At 46.3% G+C, this 20788-nt stretch overlaps 1 protein-coding gene across 3 annotated transcripts in view; it reads right to left on the bottom strand.

Moving 5' to 3' along the window:
• The window catches only part of LOC309615431 (phospholipid-transporting ATPase IB), a 537980-nt gene that overhangs the window by 52485 nt on the left and 464707 nt on the right, over nucleotides 1-20788 (bottom strand). For all 3 annotated transcript variants that reach the window (XM_082365034.1, XM_082365032.1, XM_082365033.1), the window contains exon 34: nucleotides 4331-4419. In XM_082365034.1, coding sequence (XP_082221160.1) covers nucleotides 4331-4419 — 89 coding nt within the window. The remainder of the gene's footprint in view (nucleotides 1-4330; nucleotides 4420-20788) is intronic.

The raw sequence follows: 20788 nt of genomic DNA, 5'->3' as shown, positions 1-20788 counted from the left end.
ACATACAGGGGATGCTAGCAATTTAAAACCATTTTCTCGGGCTTCCCTGGTGGCGCAGTGGTTGAGAATCCACCTGCCAATGCAGGGGGCATGGGTTCGATCCCTGGTCCGGGAAGATCCCACATGCCGCGGAGCAACTAGGCCCATGCGCCACAACTACTGAGCCTGTGCTCTAGAGCCCGTGCGCCACAACTACTGAGCCCGCGAGCCACAACTACTGAAGCCCACGCGCCTAGAGCCCGTGCTCCCCAACAAGAGAAGCCACTGCAATGAGAAGCCCGCGCACTGCAACGAAGAGTAGCCCCCGCTCGCCGCAACTAGAGAAAGCCGTACGCAGCAACAAAGCCCCAACGCAGCCAAAAATAAATAATAAATTAATTTTAAAAAGTAAAATGGAATAAAACCATTTTCTCAAGAACCTTTACGCAATAAGGCCTTACTTAAAGAAATGATTCTAAGACCTCCCCTGTCAAAGTCTGCATATGAATGGACTAAAGCCTAATACTTATAGGTTTCAAAAGCCAGGCTCTAAGCATTAGCCACTGGCATGGAAATTGGATCTCTCCCATTGCCTGTGGACAGCTGGTTCCCAGGGGTCCAGGACTGCTCACCCAACCCCACGTCAAGAGGCCAGGTGATCACAAAAGGCTCAGGTAGGGGCACTTAGCCCCTGCAAGGGAGTGTGGTAACCCACAGTGAGCCTTCAGATAGAACAGGAGTATCTCCAGGTTATTAGGGATTTTTGAAATAAATAAGTCGGCTTAGAATCTTGAACTTTTCATCTTCTTGTTTCTGAAACTTTTTTCCTGGACTCTTTCTTTCTTTTCTTATGGAAGGAGAGCAAGTCAGAAGGAAATGTTAAATTCTAAACGGGGATGAAAATATAAATACAATGTGCTTCAAAGAAATTAGTCTAGTTAGAAAGTATTAAAAAAAAAAATCAAGGCCCCGTTGTACACAGGAATTTCTTATTACCTTTTATTTCCATTGAACTGCCTATCTGGGATTATAAAAAGGAAATGAAGTCATTCTGGACTTGCTGAATGCATCGTGTGCTGACTGGTAAGGTACAAGAGATACAGCTAGACAAAAGGAGATGGGTTCCTAAGTTCCGTGGCCTTGAGCTTTATATTATTTTTATAAAGCAACATAAATGAATTTCTCCTCGATGAGCGTTAAGTACATGGCAGCTTACCTAAAAATGCTGTCATAGGTAAACATTTTGGAAGCACGTAAGCTAAAGGATATTAAAATAGTTCTGGGCAATTTAAACTTCATGCATATAATAAAAATATTCATTAGCCAGGTATCACATATAATCAATCAGTTATTTTAATAAAAGATGTGTTAGTTTGGTCCCTCATGAAAATTCTGGTTAACAGGATAACAGAGGAGGTATTACACGGTGTCCAAATCTGACTTAAGATAGTCTAATAGTGGATCTTCATTCGGAAATTTGAGAGACTAAATGGAAAAAATGACCGAGTTACCTCATGCTGGTTTTTTTCCTTACTGTTAACAATGCAGGTCCTGAAATGGGAGAGAGACTGGGCAAGGAAAGAGGGAAAATGCAGGAAGACAGAGCAAACCAGAGCGTACAGAAATATATGTGAAAAGGCAGGCCTGCCTTGTGCTGGAATCGAAAAGCTCTTTCAAAATAGTTAGCCACCAAAATTCAAAACAAAACCAAAAAGCCTTAAGATTGGTTCAAGGCGGGACTTCCCTGGCGGTCCAGCGGTTAAGACTCTGCGCTCCCAAAGCAGGGGACCCGGGTTCTGATCCCTGGTCGGGGAACTAGACCCCGCATGCTGCAACTAAAGATCCTGCACGTGGCAATGAAGATCCCGCGTGCCGCATCTAAGACCCGGCGCAACCGAATAAATAAATATTAAAAAAAAAAAAAAAAGATCGGTCCAAGGCAAGATGGAAGAACCATCGCAAATCTACAGAAGGTTCCGGATGCTGCCTCAAGCTGACTCACCACAGCCAAACTGTCCAGCTACTCCCCAACTTCCCATCATGTAACGCAAACTCTTTTCTCAAGTCCAAGGTGCAGCCTAGCACATCGCGTGTCAAGAAACATTCCACAATTTGAACCAAATAATGGGCTGTTTTCTGGAAAGTCATGATGAATATTTTCGTTCAGTGTGCCAGAAGGAAAAACAGGACACATTTTGTAAAGCTGAAGAAGGAGAAATGACAGTTGAGTATCGTGGTCTCATCAGAGGTAAGCAACTCATAGTATGCTTTTCCTTCTTGGGAGAAGCCTCTGAATTTCCTTGACTCAACAAGAAATATTTCAGGCTGGGAGTATAATAGGAAGTAAAACATGGGCCCTGTGATCAGAGGGAACATGTCCAAAGAAATGTGCCCAATTCTTGTTTTTGAGGAGAGGGATAAGTATAGTGTAGACATTAACTGTATATTATAAATTGGGCATATACTTTGGGCAAACACTGCAGGTGACAGGCAATATATACCCTGCTCCTACCTGGCTGGCAAGCTCCTTGCAAAGGAAATGACTTTTACTCTTTCTATATGGTGGAGCTAGAAGCAGTGTCATTTGCTGTATCCTTGTTAAAATGTAAAAAGCACTAATTTTACAGTGCCAGGAAAAACCAAAAACAAAACCTGTTGGAGGGAATAGATAATTTGCTTCATGGTGACTGGGAACTTCTACTTGGAATGTATTGGAAAAGATCCAGAAAGCAGATGAGGAGGCAGAGACACGCTCTCTGAAATGGTAGAAAGATACTTCTGCCAGCATCTCGCTTGGCAAGTATCTCGATCTCAACAAAAAATTTTTTTCATGACATTAATTTAACAGTTGAATTAAAATAGGCTGAGACTGATTTCTAATCAAATCACTGTTCTCAACCCCTGTACACTGAAAAGTGATCTGATGTAACCAACACCACGTTCTATTTACCTAAAACTAACTTGACGATCTTGCAAAATTGAAGAAATTTGGCAAGGTACTATATTGTGCCACAACTGGGCTGTGTTACGAGAGCAAATCGTAGAAATAACATTTTCTTCCAGTTCATTTATTAGATTAAGAAAACATCTTTCCTGGGCATTATAATTTCATTTCCAAGGATTCTGATCCTGCTATTTAAAGAACAGTTTTAGCAGATAAAATGGAAGCAGTGGTAAATCAAGGCATTTAAGAAATTAGAGTTATTTAATGTTCACTAACAGTTGTCACACTTAGTGAAGAGAAGAAAAGAAAAAAACACCTAAAATATGTGCTATAAAATTCTCTCTCTCCCCTTCCCTCTCCGCATTAGGTATCATCGGTTGTCAAGATAATGCCAAGATGAAGATTTTTTTTCAAAAACATCCTTAACTGTCAGGCAAGAACAATTCTCACTGAGTATGGGAGGAAGGGAGAGAGAGAAATGAAATCTGATGTCTTTTTCTGGAAGGTTTGGAATAAAGTCTCAATTCTCTACCTCAGGGGCCCCAAATAATTATGCTTTGCCCAAAGTAAAGCCAATCCAGGAGTTGCAATTTTTCAGGGAAGTTGGCAACTGTAGAAGGTATCATCAGGCCTAACCCAAATAAAAATCAATATGACCTCATTTGGAGTATTCCATCTTTTCCTCGCAGATGAAATAAAATTTCTATTATCTTGGAACTCAGTAGCTTTTTTTTTTTTTACATTGTACCTAAGATACTTAGGAAATAATATATTTTGAAACATATAAACAAAAATCGAGCATGAATTATTTTCTATGGAACCTATGTTATAATTTCATCCTTGTGATTAATCTTCTCATAGACTTGTAAATTGACACTTCAGAAGAATTATATTTGAAGGATTCCTACTGGGAATTATTTGGAGAAATGAAGAATACTTGATTCCAAGTATTTGGTGATTTGAAATGACTTACATAAACATACAATTTCCCTTTAAGCATGGGGTTTAAAGCCAGGTTATACCTGTGATCACGCAGCATTGATTTTTAGATAGAAGGAGAAATGAATTTTGAGTTATGTTCCTTAAACCTGATGGAATGGATCTGCATTTAGAAATTCTCCCCTATAATCGCGTACAAGCAACATCTCTCTTGACCTTCACACAGCCTGACTCCTTTTTGACTATATTCTCATATTAAGGTGAAGCACAGGTTAAAAGAATAAAAAAAAAAAAAAAAAAAAAAAAAGAAGACACAACCGCAAATCCTTTATATCCGTTTCTGGCAGGTGGCAGGAGACCTGTTTCTTCAGAAGTCCCACAGCATCTAATACCCTACGGTGGGGCTCACTGAAGACTAACTGGAGGGCATCGGACAAGCCCTGGGGTACCACGTCATCTTTCACTTACGCTCTCCACACCACATCTTCCATCAGACACGCGGTAGGAACCAGAAATAATCCCAGCCAGAAGTGCGCAGAGCTCAGGACCATGGTTGCCTGCAAGAAACAGAAGTGACATGTGCATTAATGCTCTTTCAAAAAAAAAAAAAAAGAGAGACATAATTTAATCAGTGTAACACGCCCCATCACACAAAAGCAATAGAACGTATTAAACTAGTGAAAGTTGAAATATACACCCAGGAAGAACGTGAAGGGGACCGGCGGGGTGAGCTCCTTGCCGTGGTCTTCTCAGCTCTTGTCTCCATCCTGATATTTTGACGAGTGTTGTCCCCTTTTCTAAAGCGCTCCAAGCCCCCACTCTGGTCAGAATGCTGTCCTAAATCCCTCTTCTGGAGAAATGTTGGAGCCACCAGACTCCACAGAAATAAACTTCACTCCATAGGCACCTTGCATCCACCCACGTATCCATCAGTTCCTGGTCCTTCACTGCTCCTTCACTGATGTAACCAGCACCTGGGTGCAGGGCAGAGAGGTTCTCAGCACCCAGAGGAGGAAAGTGAACGGGTTACGGTCCTTGTCTTCAAGGAACTTAAAATGGGGTGGTGTCTCCTACATCACACCTGGAATGGATGTGTCACGATCATATGCTCTGGGGGTGACAGGAAGGCTAGGAGGCTGGGAAGACTTCTTAGTGACAGAGTGTGGGATGTGATGGGAAGAGAAGCAGGAGTTCAACAGCTACAGGGACAGAGGGAAGGCGACGACAGGGAGACACAGGCTCCGACGATGAGACTCCCAGTTCCCGGGATGCAGGGTCACAGAGCATTTGGGAGGAAGCGGGAGAGGGTCTTAAGGAAGAGTTACAGGGGCAGATGTCAGTTAGGTGAGCAGCTGAAAAGAGGGCTCAGGGCCAAGGCAGAGGGAGGGGAGGAGGCAAGGGGGGAGGAGGCAAGGGGGGAGGGGAGGGGGAAAGGGGGAGGGAGGGGGAAAGGGGGGAGGGGAGGGGGAGGGGGAGAGTTAGTTTGCTCTGAACAGAATCGGGGCTGGGAAGGCAGAGTCCTTAAACTTTGTTTTGAGTGAGCGAGGCCAGAGCTGGAGCTGGTAGCAATGGTCAACTACTCGGACAGACACCGAAGTTAAGTGTGACAGAAGCCTTCACATTCACTGGTTTCTCTTTTCTAAGTTCTCACCACTGGATTCTACTGCAATCGATGTGTTCTGCTCTGGCCCACACCTAACCACGTCAGTCTTGCCACTGAACCCCAGCGTGTAGCCCTGTGTGTGGTGTCGGAACTTTATGACAACAAAACTGAGAAGCAATGAGATCTGGGGTAAAGTTGAACACCAACCCTGGCACTAGAGCACTTGCTTTCTCCTTTTCTAAAAACAAGAGTGCCAGCTTTCTGGAAGAGCAATTTAAAACCTTAAAAATATGTGAGTACATTTTGCCCCATCAATTACCCATCTCAGAATGCATCCTAGGGACACAAGTAAGAACTTGGGTAAAGAAGCAAGTACAAGAGTGTTCACATAGTGCTGTACCGTCAAAGGAAGTAAGAAATAAGTGTCCCAGAAGAGGGCTTACTAACTATACTGTGGTTCCTACACCCAATGGACTTCTGTGTAGCAATTAAAGGGATGCAGAATTACAATGTTGACATAGAGAGGTGTGATGTGATATTGCTAATAAAACGGATGGGTTCTGAGCATCTGAAGGGGACCTCCCCCGGCAACAAGGGTAGGGGTGGGAAAGGAAGCAGGATTGGCCCAAGTCTCAGAATTAAACCTGAGATGTGATCTCCCGATGCCGCCCACCCAAAAGTTACACTGCATCTTTAAGTGTTAAGCACTGTATATACGTCAGTATACATCAATACATACGACAGTTTTTGTAAGTTCTGTTTGGGAATTTCCTCACCTTAAAAAAACAAACAAACACACATTCCACAGCCTCAAATGCAGTTCAGTGGTCCAGGCCTTGATCCACTGAGACTATGCAGACCGCCATCCCCTGTACCCCCTCCCCGCCCCACGCCAGTGGCCCAAGCGAACCACAGGAAGGAGTTGGATTATCCAGGTCCTTTCTTTCTGCAAGTCCCACCTTCCCCCTCTAATCCATCCTTGGCTGACCCAGCGACAGAAGGCGGCCTTGTTTAAGCTACACTTGTGGGGTTACACCCTAGATCGTCGGCTGGTGTATTTAGCAAAGAATACAGTCATTTAAGAGTAAGATTTTATAAAAATGATAGTTAATGTGATGGGATGGAGGTGTTAGCTAATGCTATGATGGTAATCATTTTCCAAGATATAAGTGGATCAAATCAACATGTTGTACACCTTGAACGTACAATATTATATGTCAATTCTATCTCAATAAAGCTGGAAAAATATTTTTTCGAGAAAAAAATAAAAATAACATTTTCCAACAATGTGTACTATTTAAAATAGATTATGAAACTCCGTAAGAATTCTCATTGCTGACGGAAATAAGGAAAATGACCTTTGAACTGCCCTGCTCAAAATAGGGAACCCTCTCCCCAGTTGACAAAGGTTACATGGAGATTTGGAAGTACTGTTGTCTTGTCACTGGTTTTTAAAAACTTGGAGCTGTTTAAAAACACATAATGGACATAACTAATTTTAAAGGTGTGTCTCCAGAAAGGTTTCTACTATCCCGATTTTCACAGATTGACTGAGGTTTGAGGTACTGAAATCTTTGCTAAGGCCACAGCTTCTGGTATTGAAATTTAGTCAGATTGCTCTTGTTCTCTCAAAATAATTAAAAAAAAAAGTTTACCGAGCTGGGCTAGGTGACAAACAGCACTTAATTACTCCCCCGTCCCCTCTCACCTGTACTACTGAGTGAGGTTTTAAAAGTACCCTTTTGATGTGCTAACAGCCCCACTGGGAAGAAGGGCATCCTCAGTTAACACACCTTTAGCTAGCAATGACTGTTAACCACTTAGGTGCCAAATGCATAGGAACCCCCGGCTTGGGGGTAAAGTTACTTGATTCTGAGGCCATAGCTGGGGAGAGCCCAGGGAGGGCAGTGCTGGTCTGGGTGTAACGCTGCACAGCACCACGTCCTGTTAGACCAGGAATATCGACCGGGGACACCGTGAAACACGTGACCAGGGATTAGAGCACTCAGCAGCTTCTGTAGGCTCCACATCACACACGGTCATGGTGACATGAGAGAAGGTTCTAGAAAGGAGGCTGGAGGAGCCCGAGCTGGGCAAGGTCAGTTTGTGTTCCCTGGTGCGGGGCAGATTCGAGACACCATGATAGAGATGGAGGAGGACACCGAGATTTCTTGGTGCGTCACCGTGTACCAGGACTTCCCATAAAGCGTTCCATGTAACCCTTCCTGGTCCCCTTTCTACAGAAGGAAATCAAGTCCGCGACTTCCCCCAGGGACCTGGGGCAGGAAAGCAGGGCCATCGACATTCAAACCGAGGCGGGTGGACCCCAAACCCTCCCTACTCCCTCCCTGTGTGTGAGGAGTGAGGGGCTTCCTTCTCCCCCCCTCCCCACCGCCGAGCCCCCAAGCAGAGGAGAACAGCTCTGAGTTTAGAGATAGCACAGGACTCAAGGCACAAGGTACACTTGGACTGAACACCAGAAACACCAGACCCCAAAGCAAAAGTAAATAAAGGAAAATCTGGAGGACGTGCAGTTACCAAAACAAAGAACACAGGAGCCTGCCCAGCTCCAAGCCCAGCGCTGCCACATGCTCTTACTGACCCTGTGCCTCAGCTGCTTCCTCTGTAGAGTGGGGAAAATGTAATGCTTACCTCATAGGGTTACCATGAGGCTTAAATGAATGATTAGTGCAAAGCACTATAAAAAGTGCCTGGCACATGGTAAGTGCCATACACATTACCTATAACTAGCTGGATTTTTTTTTTTTTCTTTACACTACTGACATAACCACACATCTTACGGAGACATCCTAGAAGTGGCGAATGAACAGTGGTGCAGAGTGACTACTTGAGGGGGAGGTGGGTCCAGAAGATCACGTTCTGTTCCAACTGTCGGGAGGTTTACCCAGCGCTGTTCTCAGACGGATGGGAGGGCTGAGCTGCACGCTGCAGAAGTCCCAAACTACAGTGCAAACAAGCTGCTTATTGGTGACAGGCAGCAGGTGTCAACTGTGATGCAGGCAGAAGCTAAACTCTGTTCTTCACGCTCAGGTATGAGTACCGCTCACCTGTGTGGATGCCGCGACACTGGTCCAGGTGAACCTCCGACCGCCACGCCAGGCCACGCCAGGCCACGCCAGGCCACGCACCACCTCTGATCTCTACAGAGCGTCACGCAGAGCACGGGCTCAGCGGTCGCTCTGCAAGGATGGAGAATGCTTGCCAGGAGCTTTTGTGCCCGAGGAGAAAAGAGAGTACGTGCTAAATGCTCATGAAAAACGTTCACCATGTAGCTGCGTGTCACCAGTATGGTGACTCTGAGTCGCAGCCCAGGAAGAAGGGGGAGTTCTCAGCCCAAACTGTGTTCCAGAGTCCTTGCTGCTTCCACAGGGCTGAGGGGTGATGAAGTCTCCAGTCACACAGAACTGATGGCCGGAGGAGAACCGGCCCCCGGCCATTTGCTTCTCTTTAGCACAGAGTGAAGAGGAATTCAGAACCAGAAGATCCTGGAGGTCATTCTGGCCTTCGGGGCTCCCCTTAGACTCCTAGGTGGCAGGGACCACAAACTGAAGACGCAAAATCATTGTTTCTGAGGACGAAAAAGACATCCCCTCCCCAGGAGCTGGCACTACAGGTACAGAAGGCAAGCAGCCCTCATGGGACCTGACAGGAGGGACCCCAGGAAGGGCCACCTCCCCAGCTTTCCTATTTGACATGAATGGAGAGGCATACAGTGGAAATCAGGTAATTAATAGAATGTGTGAAGTCACACACATATCCTAAATGGGACATCCCTTATCTCACTGAAAAGTCCTCATCAATTACTCCTTTGGGCATTTGGAATATTTTAAAAAATGCTAATATGACCTGGAAGATGTGTATATTCTAAGTTAGAATAAAAAACCACCTGATAAACAGGCCACATTTTCCTGGATCTTCAGTCTCACCCAAAGATTTGAAAAACAGATCACTTCATATTCAAACCAAGAACATTTTCCCAATAAATCCGAATGATTTCTTTTTTTCATAAAACCAAGTAAATATTATTTTGGAGACGCAATGAATGCTACAGGATATCTCCCCAGGGCTCCTGGGGTACGTGTGCGTCTCTCTCTCCTCCACTGTCAGGGGTGTTTCATGGAAAAAGAAATTCATTAAGGAGCGTGGACTTAAACGTCCGGGATACATATCTGGGTTTGAAAATAGTTTGCGCATTAGATGGCCAATCGCAGGCACAGGATGTGCACAGGAGCTGAGGCGGGCACTTAGTGGGGTACCAGCAGGTGTCGGGGAGGTCACAGAGGGGTCGTGAGTCACCAGGCTTCAACTACAGCACAGTTTCGCTGATTCAGGCTTCATGTGGTTCCTACCGCTGCTCTGGATCAAGTTTTTATTGCTTCCCACCCACTGGATCTCTTGGGGTGCTTCTCAATCTACTTCCAGAACGGATACAGAACGGACAAGAAGAATTCTCCCTGGGGACGGGGCCGCTGTGCGTCTTCTCCCCCTGAGTCGCAGTGAGCACGTGCCGGGGCAGCAGACTTCTTGCCCCCAGGCAGCGGCCTCGGGCTACTAACTCTTGCTGCTCTGGGGGATTTCTCAGCAGCTGAGCAGGTAGAGAAGAGCAAGGACCTTGGGTTCAGACAGACCTGGGATGGAACTGCGCCTCTCAGCTTTAGACTGTGACACTCGCACGGGTCCACCGCCCTCTGCGTTCCTCAGTCTCCCCCCGCCCCCACGCCGTAAGATCAGGACAGCAGAAGCACCTCCCTCGCGGGGCTGTGGTACCCAGCACCTTGTGAGCTGTGCTCACAGACAATCTATCTCCCCAAACCCCCAGGAGCCCTGGACCAAACCTTAAAAATAAACACACGCTTCTTCCTTCCTTGAAGTCTACCTGGCTCCCCCAGCCCCCAAACATCTGTACAGGGCCTTGTGATGCTCTGCAAACAGCTCTGCCTGTAAAATGACTCAGAAGCCGTGAATGAGCTCAGGGGCTGGCGCATGGCACCCGGCATCTGAGCCCCAGCCAAGCTGGCTGCGCTCCATCCCTCAGCTGCCTTTCCGGAGCAGAACAGTCCGGGGACCCCTCGATGAGACATTTTCTCCACTGTTTTCTTTAACTCTGACAACTGCAAATGAAATTGAGCAGCAGCCCGCAGCCCCCCATGGATTCCTTCTGCATTTCTCTCTCTCTCTCTCTCTCTCACTCTTGCTGTTACTTTTTAAGGCTCCTCTAACCAAAGTTCAGATTGCATTTTTTTTTTTTAAACAGAAAAAAAAAAATGTTCTTGGGGAGAAAAGACTTGACTTCATAAAGAGTTTGTGATAACCAAATGAGGATTGCCAACGATACATCCCAAGGACCAAACTGAGCAATTAAAGTGTATGCTCTCTACTTTTAAAATGGATTCACTCCTTCACGAAACTAGAAACTTCACAGCAACAATCCGTCTGCATTCCCCTCCTCCAGTGGTTTGGAGCACTCGTTACGTGCCAGCCTCACGGTCCCTTGGAGAGACATAGAGATGGAGGACACACAGCCTTTCAAGGCTTCATCTCCACCCACTCACAGAACGTAGGGCGTGTTGTTAAGGTACCCTTTCTTCGTCACCATGGATACGTTGCTGGATGCACATAAGGACCCACGAGCACACCCTGCAACAGCTCCAAAATCCCCACGAGCGTTTCCCAAGTAAAAGACACGTGTATTAGTAGCCGAAAACCAACCCTCCCCTCTTCCAGCCCCTCCCCTAGCATTTCCTACTTTAACTAAGCAACACCACTGGCCTCAGGCACAAGTAAGAGGTGGGTCTTGGTTTCTAAAAACCCCTGCAAGAGAGACACTAACTGTTCCTATTTTACAGATGAGGCCATTAAGGCTCAGGGGTTAAGTGGCCAATTCAAGGTCACCAGGTAAGGGGCTGAGTCAGGATGTGAACCCAGGTCTCTCTGAGTCTAGAGCCAGGGCCTGTCCTGTGGTCAGAGATCCATGTTCTTAACAGACAGTGGCTTTAATGTCTACTCATAATTCACTAGTATTTTTTTTTTTTTTTTACTATATTTGCCAGTGTTTCAATAACTCTTATTTTAATAAATTGCAAGCTTTTAGATGTATATAATCCAGCTTCCATTTTTAGCCCAGAAGTCCTACTCTGACTTTTCCGAACAGAAATTAACTCTGCTGCAACATTTCTGACCCTTGTCTTCTTCTATTCTGCTTAAAATGTAACATTTTTAAATGATGAATTTAAAAACTGGGCTATTTCATGGTAATGTCCTTGTTTCAGAGCACGATGCCATGTGCTGACTCAGCGAGCAGGCGTGCATCATTACTCAGTGAAGCACAGGCTGCCATGTCTTGGGGCCCAGTGAACAGACAACACAGCACATGTCCGTCACCCGACGGCTCAGAATCGGGACAGCCTGTGGGTCTGAGTGGGTCTTGAGGTCCTCACTATTCCTCGGTAGGACAAGTCTTATTAAGGTTGGTACCTATGAAGCAAAACCAACATCTTAGTCTTCAAAGCACCCTGGCTGGCATCGACAGGACAGGTGAAAAGCAAAACCTTAACACCTGTAGAAGAAAAGGTGGGAGAGTATCTTTCTGACCCTGATTAGCTTTTAGAAAATTTGATACAAAACAGCAGAAACGTTGCAGGAAAAGAGAGGAGTTCACATTAAAAGGGAAAACGTTTGCTGTAAAGGACACCGTAAACAATGTTTAAAGAAAAACCACAGATTGAGAGATTTTCAGTGCACACTGCAATCCCGGTTACACGTGTGCTCTGGGGAAACTCATACATGCCCACAAGCAGATATGTGCAGGAATGTTCGCTGCAGCATTTTTGGTGACTGACCTCCACCAAAAGTCAAAAACTTAAATGTTTATCAATAGGAGAAGACATACACTTTGGCATATTTATATAACCAAAAACAGCATTAAAATGAGCCAGCTACACTTACATCACTCTAGATAAACTTCAAAAACCAGTTCTGAAAAAAACCAAAGCAATCCAGTGTTGAGGGGAAGGGTGTATAGGATACAACCTATATAAAGTTTCAAAACCCTGCAGAAATCAACATTGCCTATTGTTTATATTTTCTACAGGTTTATACATACATAATACATGCACGAAAATAAACATGAAAGTAATGAGAGTATTTCTAGCTCAAGGGGAATGAGGCTGGGAGGGCTACTAGGAGGACTCAACAGCAGGGCTAACGTTTCTCTTTTTTTTTTCTTTTCGAAAAGATACGAAGCAAGCAGCATGTCAACATCGGACTAGGCTGGGGATATAATTCCACATCCTTTGTCTCTACGTGTGAAGTCTGCCACCATGTTGAAAAATTCCACAAAAAGGGGGGGGTCTCTAAAATAGCCAGGGGGACAAAGGTGAGCCTTGATTGGTCAGAGGGCAATGGGCAGGGGGCACGGAGCCTAATGCAGAAGCAGGAGCCAGCAAGGAAGGGGAAGGTGGAAGCACAGGTTCTGAGGCTGAATGAGGCCAACTTTCAGAAAGTTCTGGTTTTGGAGAGAGCTTGCAGCTCACAATAATGACCACCTTGTGGAGATGGATGAGCTCGGCCATGACAACAAGGAAAGAGCCACAGACACCTGTGCCTGCTGTGCGCTCAGCCCTTTTCCCCAATCAGCTGGCTCCATCCTCCCCGCAGCCCCGTGGGGTGGGTACTATATGGTAACTCCCAGCTTGCAGATGAGGTCAGTCAGGCAAGAAAGGTCTAGGGTTTGAACCTGAAATGGGGAAGAACCTTTGTATTCTGTTACAAGTTCATCACCAAAGGGATGTTGCCTGTAAGCTTAAATTACACATAACGGCCCATCTCTGGGACCCCTGCCCCCCCCCGGTAATGAGTATTAAGCTAAACACCTTTGTTTAGCTCCCAGGAAACACCCTGACCCGGCCCACGTGCCAATGACCTCAGGAAGGAAGAAATCAACACATCCCCTCCGGAGGCCAAACCAGGACTTTACTCCCTCCCCTTTTAGTACAAAATAAGCCTGAATTCTAACTCAGGGAAGATGGTTCTTTGGGACATGAGTCCAGCATCTTCTTAGCCTGCTGGCTTTCCGGATAAAGTCACTATTCCTTGTCCCAAACACCTTGGCTCTTGATTTACTGGCCTGTGTGCGGCAAGCAGTACGAGCTTGGACTTGGTAACAAACCCAGCCGTCTGGCCCCAGGGCCCACACCTTCTCCCAAGACAGGTGCGCTAGCCCTATTTATTCGGGGCTCATTTGTACACAGTGATGGGCGAACCTGTGGAAATAAATGAGATCACAAAGAAAGGGAATACCGGGTGAGGAAAGGCTTGAGATGAGCGTCCGGGTGATTCCTATACTAGGAGGTGGGGAGAAGGAAAAGGAGCCGGGACTTGGTGAAATCTCAGGGGGAGGGAGTCCAGGATGGAGCTGTGTTCTGAAGGTGAGGAGACTTTAGGGATGACAAGGGGGAGGGAGCTGAGGACGGGCGTGCAGCCATATCATGAGGAAACGGGGGAGGGAGGAGGGCCGGATGGGGCTTGTCCAGGACCTGAGACGGCTATGGGGATGGGACAGGAGGAAGAGCCTTGAAAGGTAAGAAGTCAGGAGGGGAGGGTGGAGAGTGGTCCCGGGGAGACAGCAGAGAGGGGATGACATGGAACGTATGGCTTTGGAAATTCAAGGGCCAGTGTTAACTCCGAGGTGCTGTGGACGGCCTTCCACGACCCCGGGACACACAAGGCCGCTTCACAATCATTAAGGAACCATGATCCCAGCTCCTGTGGTAAACAACTGACTTGGAACAAAAGCCTCTCTCCTCCTCGCTCTTTCCTCGGGCTCCCAGGCTCCTGGGTGACTCGGGAAAGGAGCAGGAGACCCGCTGCGCATTCTGGTTGCACCTTTGTTCCTGTAATTACAACCGTAATTCAGACGAGACACACACGTGCACGCATGTTTAGGCGTGAAAGTTAACATCACAACCCGGAATATGAAATACTACCTATGTGCGACGGGGCTAATTTACATTTACTGCGGGATCCGTAACTGTGTAATTTCCTGGCTTTGGTCTGTATAGTTTTTCAGACTCAACATTTTATTAACTTCTCCTTTAAACCAGCTATCTGCCTTTGGCTAGTATTCCCCATTGTACTCGCATGCATATTTCCAAGCTGAATATCATGTTGTAAAAGTCTGTCCATTTCCTCTCATCTCCCTCAGTCCATCTGTATTTTTTACATCGAATCTCCTGGGTCCTCACCTTTTTTGGCTCTGTAAATTTAATTAATGTACTTTGGACTTTCTTCACCAGGTCGCTGTTGAAAATTTACATAAAACAGATCCAATTTTTTTTCATCACACTCTAATAGAAACACATCGGCTACATTTCCCTTTCCATATATTTCAATTTCCATATATTTCAATTTCTCCTTTCAATACAGCTTTCCAAGTTTAAAAATTCTTAGATACAATGGCACATGAATGCTTCTGACTGATTCTTCTATAGAGAGCCTACTACATTTTGGCATCGTCCCATGTTAGAACTGGGTTATCATGTAAATAACATACGATACCATTTGCTCTTCATAAAATCATCTAGATCTTCTTTTTTTTTTTTAAGAGGTCAGCACAAAGATTTTACTTTATTTTTCAGTTATACATATATATATATTCTTTTTCATATTCTTTTCCATCATGGTTTATCACAGGATACTGAATACAGTTCCCTGGGCTATACAGTAGGACCCTGTTGTTTATCCATTCTATTATCTCATAGTTTGCATCTGCTAATCCCAAACTCCCACTCCATCCCTCCCCCACCCCCTCAGCAACCATAAGCCTGTTCTCTGTGTCTGTGAGTCTGTTTGTTTCATAGATATGTTCATTTGTGTTGTATTTTAGATTCCACATATAAGGGATATTATATGGCATTTTAGACCTTCTTTTCTTATGTCTTTGTTCCCCTCAATATTGTTGAAGGCTCTGAGGGATTTCTTTTGCTTTTTTAGAACTGTCTTCTTATATTTCTATTAATTTTGGAGGAATGAAGATGTTTTCAGAGGAGAAACAAATATGATAATTAGCCTTCTTTCCCATTATTTCAAAAACAAAACCAATGAGGTTACTTTGAGTCGCTGTTAAAAAAAGAAATTCCTAGCTGACTGCATGAATGAAGTCTACTAATGCCTTTGAGATTTTGAATAATACAATATTTATTTCAAGGATCCACTTTGTTTTTCCTCACAGTTTTACTTGTTTACTCACTATGGCATTTAATGCCAAAGATATACAATTTTGTGTTTTCTTTATCTCTTTTTTCTTTAAAAACATTTATTAGTAAGCCATCGTCATTCCTTTGTTCTCCCTATTAACAACCTGCTTTCTCCCTAGCACAAACATTTATGTTTAGCCCCGGAAAAAGCAAAAACAAAAAATTCAAATCAACTCTAAGGCGGGAATAGCTGAATGTACACCTTTGCCTGTAATTCCTTCTGCTGAAATCCTTAACAGGCTATAAATAAGTTGGCAATGAAACCAATGGAAGAGAAAAATCTGAAAAAAACATGTTTCCTGAGTTCTGTTCCTCTTAGAATCCCTATTTAAATACTTTGCCTTATTTCTACATTTTTCTTCGATGACCCTTACTGGTTGAGATGATTCTAATCACAGCATCCCTTTCTTTGTGGCTCTTTAAATAACTTCATTTTTTAAAACCAATAACACTTATTGAAATGTACTGACCAATGCAATTGAATTGTATGAGAAAGGTCAAACTGAAGTTCATTAAACCCACAGCATTACCTGGGAGCACTTAAGGTAACCGTCTTCTGGTTAGCTTTGCACAGAGCAGCGCTAAGGGAGCGCCGAGGTTCACAGGTGGTCTACTGAGCAGACACTAAAACTGTCACCTACAGCGCTGTACGCTTCGGACCTCTAACTCATAGTGTCTTGGGAAGCAGGCTGAGGCTTTAGACAATAATAAAAATACCGCTGGTGGAGCTGCGGGACAAAGGAACTTCAGGATGGCAAGAAACGGGCAGGGAGAAACAGCTCTGTGTTATACTGGGGTAAATCAAGGCCAGCCTTAGAGGAATTTTCCCGGAAGCTGGGCGAGGGATGGACGGCCAACCTTCCAGGGCTCTGCCAACTGTTTCCCGATGACTCACATGGAATCAATCAGAGGATGCTATTCTGACGCTTCCGTGTCACGATCCCACTAATTAATTCCCAGATTAGAGTTTACATGAACATCTGTGGGACTAGGGTTTCTTCCCTCCTCCCTTCAGCTGGACTTGAAGATGATGATTTACGATTTTTCTTTCAATGCCAAGGACACCAGGAGAACATGTGTTTGGAGTCCTGATCTGCGGGCCCACTGAGGCTCATTTCCTAGAACTTCTCACTGCAGGTTCAGCAGGGCCTGTCCACGTCCCCACGATGAATTACTTCCGCAGACACCCGGCCCACGGCCTCCCCGAATCCTCCCCTGTAATCCCCAACATCTGTTCTGCGTCCAGTGCTGACCAGCGGGGGAATTGGCAAGTCCTGGCCGTCAGCGTCACACAGTCCTGGCCGTCAGGCTCACACGGCGTCAGCCCCGTGATTCCAGCTGAGCCCACCGGATGCGGCAAGGCTCTCGGTTAAACCATTTGCGGCGCAGAGGAAACACCTGTTTAGAACTTGTCCAAAATAAATGCGTGGTGAGCATTTCGAGGGGTCAGGTGTACAGCAGCAGAGAAGATTACAGAGCTCGGGGTCCTTGGGTGCATTACATACCCCAGTTCCTAGGGGTCGATGCGCACGTGTACTTTTCCGACATTGTAATTCAGGATGCTCCATCTGACGATGGTTTGGGTCTTATTCCTCTCTGGGTGACACGCAAAATTTCATGAAATCCACAGCTTCCATCTCAACCACATGTCCCGTATTACCTGATGTTGGGCTCAAGCCTAATACCTATCCTAAAAAAGTAAAATAGAGTGTGCTGTTTTTTAACAGGATGCTTGATTTATTTGGAGACAATATGACCCAAAGTAAACACGAGTCTCTGCATCAGTGCATCACCTCTAACAGGGAAGCACAGCCCCACTTCATCCGGAAGGCGGTCCAGCTGGGGAAGGTAACCCAACACCTCCCAAGCCTCCTCATCAGTGGAGACGGTGTGTTTTATTTATTTATGGTACCGTTTGGTTCCAAATGCATCCGAGGGGGAATGAGTAAATATGAAAGAGAAAATAAGGCAACACAACTGAACACGAAATATCAAGAGAGACGACATGCCCTTCAGCTGTGTAATTCCCCAAAGTTAACACGGTGAGCTGAATGCTGAAGTGACAAGCTCCTTGAGGCCATGTGCACGCACCTGTAAACTGGGGCCATCTTATCCTTGCAGGCTGCTTGTTGGGCACTGAGTACCATATATAAATAGCCTAGCACAGTACCCAGCCCTGGACTTTTTAGTGCATTGCAAAAGTTGGCAAAATCTAACTGTCTACAAGGGTATCTGAGGCCATTTGTGGTTTTTCATTCAAGACCCTTCTCTTGGCCTTCCATCCCCAGCCCCGTGCACTCTGGCCACATTCAACTGTCTACATCTCTTCAAATCCTCAAGGTTCTGTTTTGTTTTTCCTTGGCCTTTGCCCATCTTGTTCTTGGCTCAGCTGACAGTGCCCGCCTCTGCCGTTGTTCTGCCTGTGAGAACTCCTCTTCCTCCTTCAAGACTCAGTTCATGGGTTCTCCAGGCAGAATGGCACACTTCCTCCCCTGCGTCTCTCTATAATGGTAACAATGCTATTGCTGCCATTTTTCGCATGACTACTGTCTGCCAGGCGCTGTACTGGCCACTTGCCGATCTGTAAGTTAATACACACGGATGGCCCTACAACAATAGCCGTAGCCTCTATTTCACAGATGTGGAAAGTCTGGTCCAAAGAGGTCACATGATCTTCCTCTGGAGCCAGAGGTAAGAACCACCATCTGATCCGGGTCCGTAGACCCCAGAGTGCACCCCCCTTTCCCCTGTGTCTCGTGATTCTGCTTTATGCTCAAGGATGCTGCTCTGTTTCCTCATCTTCTTCCTTAGACTGAAAGCCTCCTGATGGTAGAGATGTGTTCTCTACACCCCTGTGTCCTCAGCAGCTGATGTCAGAGGCGGCCACTTATTAAGAGGTTCACTGGAGACAGTGAAGGGGAACCCACTTTGACAGAGGCCAGCCATACACACTACAGGCTCTACACTGCCGGCTTGGCTGGAGTATAAACATCTGGAAAGGAAGTTAAGGCCCAGCACATGAGTACCAACCACGTGCCACCTGTTCCTAAATCTTTAGCAACTGACACTAAGTATTTTCATCCAGACTCTTAAGGATTCTTCCATTGGCATCAGGCAAACCTCCCCGCTTGGGTGGCTTTCCAGCAGTTAGATCAGGTTAGTCCTTAGCCTGTGGGTCCCTTGTGAGCCAGTGACTGAGGAGTGACCCTCTCTGAGGGGCTGGCAGTGCGCTCACTCTCAGGCCGGACCACCCCAGCCCTGGGAGACACGGCTGCTGGCCTGGAGGTGCCGCCGGGACCGTGATCCTGGCACTAATTCCCCTGGAGACCTGACTCTTTGAGTGCTGTCTTCAGAGCGAGAGCCCCGTCATGTAACAACCAACTGGCCCCAGCAGCTGAACTTCTGCAGCTGCCCTTGTCACTGAGGAGGCCTGCTGGGAAGGCCGGTCACGTGGACACCACTGACCTCAGCCTGCGTGTGCCCGCGTGTGGAGCCTCTCCTGCGACCTTGAGGCCCTCTTAGGTTGGGTGAGCTCAGAGCTCTGAAGCTTTGAGGGGACCCAGGTGCACAGCCCTTCCTGGGTCCACTGGCTGCAGCAATGGGGGTGTGCCTGCCTGTGTCCTGGGATGATCACGAAAACCGCTGCCGCTTACTGAACACACGTCCCGAGCCAGGCATCCTGCTAAGTCCTTGGACACGAATTCCTTATTGAATTAACACAGCGAACCCTATGATGTTGGCACAGTTTCCACTACCCCGACCCCCCTCTGGCAGATGACACAGCAAAGCATAGAGAGATGGTGACTCGTCTAAGGTCACCCAGACAAGAAGTGGTCCAGCTGGGAGACCCCGTGCTCTGAACCGTGGTCTACGGTGTCTCTCAGGCAACCCCGTGTCTTATTAAAGCAAAGGCCATCAGGGAAAAGTAGGAAAGCAATCCAACATCATGACTGCCAAACCAGGCAGAAAAATTGGGCTGGCCCTGTCGTGTAATCCGGCATCAGCAGAAGGAAAGCTGAGTAAACAGAAGTCAGAGTAAAAGTTCATCTACGGCTCACAATAACGCACTGGGAGTGGGGAAACCTAACCGGGAGGATGAAAAGTGAAATTTTGGGGGCATGAAATATGGTTCCTTTCAGCTCTAAAGCCCGTGACTGACTTCCCCAGCAGGCTTCGAGCAATCCAAACACCCAAGACAAATCCTATAAGCATACCTAATGGAATAATACAGATTCTGTTTGCTTGGGTTTTTGAAGCATCAAAACGGTTCCTTTCTTTGCTTACTTTGGCTCCCCTGCAGTTTTAATTAAGCCTCCCAAGGCTCACAAGCATATTAAAATTAGGCAGAAAGAAAACCAACCTGTGGCCTTTGATGCCAAGGACCACTAGGTGCTGGCCTTCCAGTTTGATCTTTGCTCGGGCAGTTTCTGCAGATGCTCAGAGTCGACCTAAAGGAAGAATTTGCCATTTATTCTCCTTTGTGGGGAGGGGCCGCGATTACTCAAGTGATGAAAAAGTTTCTTTCTTGTGGGAAGCTGCGACAAAACAGGTACCCGGGAATCCCCAAGCGGGCTGGCATTCCTCCTTCGGACCGTCCCAGAAGGAGGGATGATGGCAGGCCTCCTCCCTCGTGTTGCTCTCTGAGACCCACCTTCTACACTGCATCTGCCCACCATCGGTCCCGCTCTTCTTCTGCTGTAGGGAAGGGAGTCACATCACGCCACCGTCCATCGCAGCATCTTCATTTCGGCTCTCATCCTGTGTGGTCCAGAAGTGGTGACTGGTTTCCTCTCCTGCACTATAATGTGAGATTCTGGAGGAGACTGTGTCTTGTTGGTCTCCCTCGGTAGATGCACTGGATACACCCCTCCCTCACCTGGCCTTTAAAGATGCTTTGCTGAAACCTTTAGGGAGTTTGGGGTTCTTTGGAGCATAAGCCACCCGTTCTCCTTGCTCAGCCCTGCCATAAACCTTTCTCTGCTCCAAACTCGGATGTTTCAGTTTGTTTGGCCTCACTCACTGTGCATCGGGCACAGGAACTTGCGTTGG

This window comes from Balaenoptera borealis, assembly GCF_965194805.1.
Source record: "Balaenoptera borealis genome assembly, chromosome: 18".
Lineage (NCBI taxonomy): Eukaryota > Metazoa > Chordata > Mammalia > Artiodactyla > Balaenopteridae > Balaenoptera > Balaenoptera borealis.
This window is presented reverse-complemented; position numbering and strand designations above follow the sequence as displayed.